Source organism: Phalaenopsis equestris, unplaced genomic scaffold, assembly GCF_001263595.1.
Source record: "Phalaenopsis equestris unplaced genomic scaffold, ASM126359v1 Scaffold000247, whole genome shotgun sequence".
Classification (NCBI taxonomy): Eukaryota; Viridiplantae; Streptophyta; class Magnoliopsida; order Asparagales; family Orchidaceae; genus Phalaenopsis; species Phalaenopsis equestris.
Window position 1 is genome coordinate 158957 of NW_018164689.1, and position 9046 is coordinate 168002.

General features: G+C 33.9%; 1 protein-coding gene across 10 annotated transcripts in view; it reads left to right on the forward strand.

Annotated features, from left to right (window-relative positions):
• Positions 1 to 8436, forward strand: part of LOC110024106 (ent-kaur-16-ene synthase, chloroplastic-like) — a 46258-nt gene extending 37822 nt beyond the window's left edge. For 6 of the 10 annotated variants that reach the window (XM_020723872.1, XM_020723871.1, XM_020723870.1 and 3 more), the window contains exons 14-15: positions 919 to 1164; positions 7995 to 8435. In XM_020723872.1, coding sequence (XP_020579531.1) covers positions 919 to 1164; positions 7995 to 8324 — 576 coding nt within the window. In that variant the 3' untranslated portion in view covers positions 8325 to 8435. Of the gene's footprint in view, positions 1 to 918; positions 1165 to 7994 lie in introns of all 10 variants that reach the window. The other 4 variants (XM_020723866.1, XM_020723867.1, XM_020723874.1 and 1 more) reach the window with 2 other exon arrangements.
• The last annotated feature ends 610 nt before the right edge of the window (positions 8437 to 9046 follow it).

Consider the following 9046-nt stretch of genomic DNA (forward strand, 5'->3'; position numbering starts at 1 on the left):
ACATCCATTGCTTGGCTCCATGTTTCCTGAACGGTAGTTTTTTTCCCTGCTCTATGCTCCTCTTTTTGTTCGTGACATGATTCCAACGCACCTTTTAGGATGTTGAATCCTAAATTATTCTGGAAATAACACCCAAGGAATAGACTGTATAGGGAGGAAATGAACTGTAAAAATGATAGTATCCGGAGCCTTTTCTTCATGAAATAGTCTCGTATTTATAGGTATAGGAGATATCCAAAGCACATAATTACATTTAAAACCCCCTTCTATACAAAGAAATTTAATGGTATTGAGGTCATTTGTATAATTTATGTAAATATGTTAATAGTGAATTTCATGGCCGATCATGATGACTTTCGGTCATTGGCACATGTTCATTCGTTCGGTCATGACGGGCTGAATTGCATGTCAATAACGTAAAGACTTCTCGATCGAACTTATCCTTGACTTTTCCTCAGTCTTCGACTCATTCGTTTGGCGATGGGTGGTCTTTTGTTCGGCTTGGCGTAGAACCGTCCTTCCCTCGGCTAGATACATAGCCCTCCTTTATTTGGCCATGTACCCAACTATTCCTCATCCGGCCTGTTATGTTTGTCGGTTCGACCACTGAGGGGATTTACTTATTGGAAAGTTGGGATGCTTCTCTCTTTAATTGACACTAACTTTTATTCCAATAAGTAAATCAATGTTTGACTAGATCTCTGTATATTTTGACCGTTGGGCCCTCCTATTTGTCGTGTTTCTCCATTTTTCTTCAAGATTCATGCTGTTATGATCCTTTCGTACACATAAATTCTCTTATGCTACCTCCTTCACAAACCTATTTGAACAAATATTATTGTCCTATTTAGCTTTTTTTCCTATACTTCTTGTTTTTGATTATTTTATCAGAATTATTTGACATGTTGCAATTGATAGTGGCTAACTATGATGAACTCCATGATGAAAGAGGCTGACTGGCTAAAGAACAATATAGTGCCTTCTTTGGATGAATACATGACGCATGCAATTCCGTCGTTTGCTTTAGGACCCATTATTCTACCTTCCCTCTATTTTGTTGGGCCAGAGCTTTCAGAGAACATCATCACGCATTCAGATTACTACAAATTATATGAACTTGTCAGCAAAGTGGGTCGTCTTTCTAATGACATTCAAGGTTTTGAGGTAAGATGTTTCTTCTGAATGACAATTTTGTTCTCAATATAAAGAGATGATTTTTTGAAGGTTTTTGGCTGGCTGAAATGGTCAGTCAAATGATGGTACACAATTAGAGTTTCTTTTTGGATTATATTGCTCTGAGTCATTCAGCTGACTGAACCTCTTCCTCCTAGTGGACTTGTTTAATAGAGCTCAATTAAGAAAAAAATTGCTTCATTGGCAAAGCTAGTCTCTTAAATCCAATCAATAAGAGTCACTGTGGTTCCAACGTTGAACTAATATGGGCGTATTTCAACAAAATTCCTGGACTTAGATTTGGGCTTAAAAGAAAGAATTGATGAATAAGATAGCAAACAATGATGAGCCATAAAAGACTAGCCCAAATGGCTAATATATTTTTAACATGTGTTCTAAAATTTTTAAGTTTAGCTCCTGGCCGTGCTACCTTCATATAAGAGGTCCAGAATTGTTTTAGGCAAAATTTGTGGGCCCATAGTGAGAACAATAAACTTAAAATATTCTTCTTTGCTTAGGCTCGGCGCTTATTTGGGCTGGGTATTCCTCAAAATGATTTCTTGTATTATTCTGTTTCCAATTGGTAGTGCTTGGGATGATAGAGGATAGTGACCCGCATAAGCAACCATTATATTTAGCCTTTCAGTTACTTTGTAGCAGAGATATGAAAAAATGAACTAAAAATAAAGTAATTTCATCAACATTTACTTTGAATAAGAAAAGCTTTTTACAACTAATTGATATGAAGCTTGGACACATAAAAATGTTGTAAAGTGAATGCAAAAAAATGTAACATTTTGAATATATTATAGATATAATTTGAATATATAAATTAGTTGAAATTTTATGATTGGGTCATATGCAAGTACTATCCTTTGGTACTATTTATCCATCAGAGAACATGGCTTATTATAAGTATAATTGTCGTCGGTCCTTCAAAGATGTTGGGAAAAAAGTTCACCGGCGAGAGTAATGAAACATTATAGCAAGAAAAATGATTGCAGAAAACATTTAAAAATATATGACAATGACTTATTGGTTCATCTATATTTGCTTATATCTATGCCCACATAGATAATTTCACTATTTCGAAAACAATACATAACACAAATATTACTTCCATTATCTTTCACTCTCTTAATGTCTCATTAGAATTGTTCTTTTTCACTTTCCCCATTCCCCTCTATTTCTATTGTACTTTCTTAAATTTATTCCATCAAAATTCAAACCTTAGAAAATAATGAATATATAAAAGAAAATTCATTGATAAAAAGAGAGGATACAAAAGGTTTTAGTGAGTGGATATAAAGAGCTCTCTCGCAGGGATTACAAACGTATTCCCTAAAAATAAAACAACAAGAAAGAACTCCTAATCATGGTGGGTGTAGTCGGTGGATAAACCTCTTCCCCTTCCCTTGGATTCAGGGAGGGAATCCAGCAACATACTAAGATGTGGGCTTCTGCCCGAAACAATGATACAGTCATTTTGAGAGTTACTGAGATCATACATTTCTTTTTTTTTCTTAGATTTATAAACCTGTCAATCATTTGTCAGAGGTAGTCCCGTGTGAACATTAGGTGAATCTTCGATGGAGATAAATTGCTGATCTGACTCCGCCTGCAGCACACCTTGACCTTGACACTTCTCCATAACTTGAGTACTCTCTTCTCTCGCAATAAGTGGTTCCAAGACAAAATTCATAGTATTGTAATCCGAGGAAGAGCTGTCTCAACAACAATAAGCGGAAGCTGCTGGTCTGGTTGGTGATGTTGTTAGGACCTGTCGATCTTAAATGTGGGTGAAGACTGAAGAATTTGACAGGGGTGTGCTCAAACAGTTTACAGTGATTTCATTAGTAGGGTCTTTGTTTTGCCATAATTGGTTGCCAATACCCATTATGAGCAGTACCAAGTCATATTTCGGCCACATCAGAGAATGTGATATCCCTTTCAACAAGAATTCTTGCAACCGAATTCTGGTTAGATTGAAGGTGGGTGCATCCAATTTCATAGGTCTCTCTAGAGTAGCTCCAATAGAATAGAGGACTTGGTGGTTGAAGTAGTGCAACTTTAGGCCAGGTAGTTTAAACCAGATTGGAACTATAGGCGGTTCTTGACTAGGGTCGAATTCAGGAGACCACTTAAGTAATTTCATATATTTTCCCTCTATTGTCATAAACTTTTTGGAAAATATTTTGGCATAGTCTTTCACTTTAGATAATTGTATCATCACATGTCTCCCATCAAATAGGCCAACCTTCCAAAGTCCCAATAGTTTGAGATCTTCAAAAGCCTTTCGAACGATCTCCATTTTGGGATGCCACGATTGGAACTTCCCAATGAGTGTGAATTTGAACTTGTTAACCAGGTTGGAAACTTTAACATTAGAGAAAAATATAGTCAGTTTGCCACTTTTCCTATCCGTCTTCTTGATAAGGTTGCTGTCCTCCTGGCCTTCAAATGATTCATAGTAAACATGAGGGAAAACCTAATCTGATCCCATAAAACCAACCATATCAGCAAAATATGTCTTCCTAAGGTTTAAAACTAAAGTAGTCGGTGGTTGAGAAGGAGAAGTAGCCATGGAAGTTGAACAATGACAAGCTACAGGGCGATGGAGCCGCAGGAGGCGCAGTTGACAAACGCGCGACGAAGAAGCGACGTTGCACGACACCTCTTCTTCTTTGAGCCAAACGATGCGCGACGAGTCGACGCCGCATGATGCAGACGAGGCACAGCAGAGAAGGGAGATACGCTGAAGAGCAAATCGACGAAGAGATACCAGGTTTCGCCATAATGGCGAAACCCTAGCAAAGTGAAATCAGAACAGACGACGCCATTGTGAAAACGAATATATATATATGTGTGTGTGTAAAGAATCATTTTCTCCTTAAACTTGCTTTCAACTCTTCTCATAACCTTCAACTATCTCGCATTCATCATGGTTATAAATGATATAGAAAAACCCATTGTCTCCTATTTTGGACCATCTTTTCAGCTACTTACATTTGTGATAATCATCAAATTTCTTATGTCAAAAGTCTTCATCTTTTAACAATCACCTCTAACCTTTAATGCTTGTCACTGATTACCCACATTGAAATTCCTCTACATAATACCGACCAAGTTAACCACAAGCCTCTAATCAAGTCACTAGCCATCTTCGGTCTCTGTCTCTGCATTAAGTTGTATAAAGAAGATTGAGAGATGCCCTGCAATACTATGAAATCATCTCATTTAATAAATATATGGTTGGTAGGTATGTGATGATAAGTAAGAACATAATGACTTGTGTTCTTTAACATTTAGTGGGCGGGCAGAGCTTTTAACAAATTTTTGTTGTAGTAATATTGTAATCAAATTTGAATAGAAATTTACTCCACAACAACACTAAGAGCTTTCACGGATGGAAAATATGTTTATATAGTAAGTAGATGACATACCTCAAATATCGAGGGTCTCATTCAATAAAAACCATGCAGAGGAAACACCTACTAGGATACAAGTAGCAATGAGCAAAACATATAGAATTGAGAAACTTATTAAATTTACAAACACATGCGCATAAAATTTATATGGTCCAGTGAGACTCGTCCACATCCTTACCTACGTGTATGTTGTAGTTGCTCTCTTTCATTTTCTGATAAAGCAGTCTAAATGAGAGTTTCTCTATTATGATAAAAAACTTCTGCTAGAATGAAAAATAGCTGGACTTCTACATTGAAGAAGATGAACATCTAAATTTCTTTATCGAATGGCAAGTCATCTCTCCTTTATCTCTCTTATATCTATTTTCGTGCTATTATGAGGTGCTAAACCCTCATTCTAAGGCTATTTTTAGTGATTATAAGGCATGCACTTGAAAACATATAATTAATTACAAGATCTTTTTAGATATTACAACAAGTCTTTAAAAATGAAATATTTTATAGCACATAAAAAATTTAACAATATCTTTCAAATATCAGTCCAATAATTGCAATGACTATGATATCTCAATCATTTTCTTATAAGTTTAATAGTCTCACACTTGAAGATAGAATTTTTAATTTACCTACTTAGTGATTTGTTTATGAAATCTCTTCTATGCGACATCACTATATCATCATTTGCTAAGCTTAACTGCGTCTTTGCAAAACCACAGTTTTTTTACGAGTGCTGCTTTTTGTGAGCGTTATGATATCAACTTTAGGTGAAATATGGATGCTTTGAAATTTGAATTGTATGTGCTTTATCTAAAGAGTGGAAGGTTGTATTTTTTTGCTAAATGAATGACTTTTATCTTTAACAAATAAGTGTGATAACTTATTATGACAAGCCCAATTCTTACAGAAAGTTTTTGATCCAAAACATATCCTCATTGGTTTTAGCTATGGTTACATATTCAATTTTTCACGTGATAGTGTTACTACTTTTACAGTTATAACAACCAAGTGAGTATATCACACCAATAGTACAGATGTACCTAGTTTTACCCCTTATGTACAGATAAAAGTCATAAAAAATTTATAGACCAAGACATAGTGAGAGCATTATACTTACATCCTTTGACTTGTTCATTTTAAATTCATCTAACACCTTTTTAATATATTATGTTGAGACAGACATCTGTGGCATTATTGCGATCTATTTTATTTCCAAAATTTTTTTTGGCTATCTACAAACTTCAATCGTGTGAATGAACCTATCAAAAATTCAATACTATCAATGAGGCGCTTGTTTTAAGCCATAAAACTTTTTTGCTTAGATTAAAAAAAAAAACATTTTTTGGTCAGACAACATATGGGACTATCTTTTCTTATTTCAATAAAGCATTCAGATTGCATCATATAATTGTCTTCATCCAAATCACAATTTAGGAAAAATGCCTCGACATTTATTTATTTGATGTACAGGCCTTTGTATTACAATGCTCAGTATTAAATTAGCAACCATCATTTTAACCACATGAAAAAATATATCCATAGTTTGATGGCTACTAATTATCAAACTCAAAGCCAAATATTTTTTAATATCATTTATGAAATTTAGAAGGTGTTTGGCTACACTGAGAATTTAAGTTAAATAGGATTTTGTAAATCCTATAAATAAGGATTTATCAAAACCATCAATTTTCTGGCATGATCCAGTTAAGTCCGTTTGCGATCTTTGGCGATTGTGTCTTTTCCTCCTATGCTATGAGAGAAGCGATGATGCCTTTCCTCTTAAATATGTTAAATTTGCCTATCGACCGGATTTAAAAAATATAGGATTTACATTACGGTTGAAAAAAAAATAGATTTAGGGAATTGTTAGATTCAACTCCCTATTTTTTGTATGTTTGTCGCACTTAGTGGATTCAAAATATGAAACGAAAAAAGGGACGAGCCGCATTTTTATGCTTTAAAATATGAAATCGAATTAAGCTGGATGTTTATCCATGCTGCTAATTGATTTTCTTGCATGCAAAAAACTGTTGGTAATAAGTTGTTTACTGATAAAAAATTTGTTGATAATTCATTGGTAATATCCGGCGTGTTCTTTCTATGTATTCACTTTTTAGTGTAATGATAAAACAATTTTATATATGTTAATGATTGAAACATAATGTAATCATATATTGTGAAGAAAAAGGCTAGATGTGAAAAAAAAGACATCATTACCATTGCAGTTACTCTCATGTTTTCATCTGCTGTAGGCTTCTCTCTACCATGAATGAAAAGTTCTCCTACTTGAACCGAAATTAGCCAGCTACATCTGTTGCTTAGTTCTCATAAGCAAAGAATCCAGTACCATGAAAACCTAAATAGTATATCAGGATGAGATTGGCATTTCCGCACAAGAGATCTGTACTATGCTGTACAGCAGGATGAAAGAGCCGGAGATGGGAGAGCGAATATTACGTGCAGATAACACACATGTGGATTGGTGGTATTGTGGTGAGTACCACCGCAATACCACTAAATCTGCATCTACCCTATCTGCACATAATATTTCATCGAGATGGGATGAGAATTCGACAGATGGATGTAGGCTTCCATGTATGCTGAGATGTGCTTTACATTTTTTATTAGTTACTAAAAATAATAGAATAAACCTTTGCTTGCACCTAAGTTCTGAATGATTGGAGGAGTAGATTTTGGCTTTTGAATATTCATGCGTATACAAAGGAATGTGAAGCCAAGATAGTTTATTTCAGACCTGAAAGTAGATTTAATCCTATTATAAAGCGCATTTTAACCAAATTTTGTAAGCTTTATTGATCAGTCTAAGGCAGTGTTTGGCTGCGACATGCATATACAAGAGGAAAGTGACGGAAAAATAGTATACTTCAGACCTGAAAGTAGAATTAATTCGATTATAAAGCACATTTTAACCAAATTTTGTAAGCTTTATTGACCAGTCTAAGGCAGTGTTTGGCCACTGCTTGATTCATGTTAAATAGGACTTATCAAATCCAGTGAATTCGAATTTATCAAACCCTCTGTAGACGGAGATTGACCTCGTGAGTGACGATGAGCGATGACTGAGCAAATCCCATAAATCCACCCCGTAATTGAATTTAATAACTCCGGATTTATGTCATAAAATAAACGGAACGCGTGGAATAGAGACAGAACAAGAGAAAATTTGATTTAATAGAGCATTATATTTAATTTTTTTATTTTTTGAATATTTGGCTGGATTCAAGTTAAATCCACGACTAAATCATGTAAATAGTATGTACCGAACACCCCCTAACGAATGCATTCCTTATTAATGTCGCTTGCATTGTTGATATTTGATGATTCTTTTCCTATAGCACTGCTTATCTTGTGCTGAGAGCTTTGATGCAATTACAGAGAGACAAAGCACAAGGGAAACTAAACAGCTTGTCACTCCTTGTTCTTCATGGAAATGGCTCTGTTTCTGAAGAAGATGTCAGAAGAGATGCTTGGCGTATGATAGACTCCACCAGGGCTGAACTGCTGGGGCTGGTCCTCCAAAATGAGGGAAGCTTGCTTCCTAGAGCATGCAAAGAATTATTTTGGAAGATGAGCAAAATACTGCATTTTTTTTATCGTAAAAATGATGGATTCACATCGCCTGATGAAATGATGGGTGCTGTAAATGCTGTCATTTATGAGCCTTTGAAGGTGAAGGTGAGCAATCATTTCCAGTCTAGAGGTTAAGAAATCATATTATTGCTTTAATTACATTATTGAATAAGGGTGGAAGTTAACTAATGTATTTCAATTTTTTTTTTGTTGAACAAATAATTTATTAGAAGCTTAATACTTATATTGTAAAATATACTTAATTAAATTTTATTTCATAGTAATATATTATATATTCCTAATCATGTTTTTTTAAGTAAACAAAAATATGATTTTTTGTAGCTTAATGTTGTTAAAATTAACTAACTTGTCATTTTGATTTGGTATATTTTTTTGAAAGTGAAGCATGCATGTTTTTTCTTAAAACTTGCAGTTTAAATGTTTTAACTTTGAGCAAGATTCAACTTTGCCTATTTACATTGACAGACAATTTATTTGTTTTTCGACTAATAATATTAAATTTATTTAAATATAATTTATATTAATTATTTATTTTAGTAGATATTGATGATTACTTTAATTTTGGCCTTATTTTTTTCTTAAAATTAAGTAAAATATTTGGTTTTGTTATTGAATATAATATTTGGTTTTTTGAAATATTTATGCTTGTTTCAAAACTTGTTTCTTTGAGGAATTTATTTTATCTTTCTATTTCAATAAGTTTGTTGGCACATTTATGTTATATGATCATAAAATAACTTATTCATGATTTATTTATCATCTTGTTGATTGGTGCTTCTTCTAAGTGGAGTCAAGTAGTTTGATATCTATCATAAAAATTTCAGATAAATGTTTAG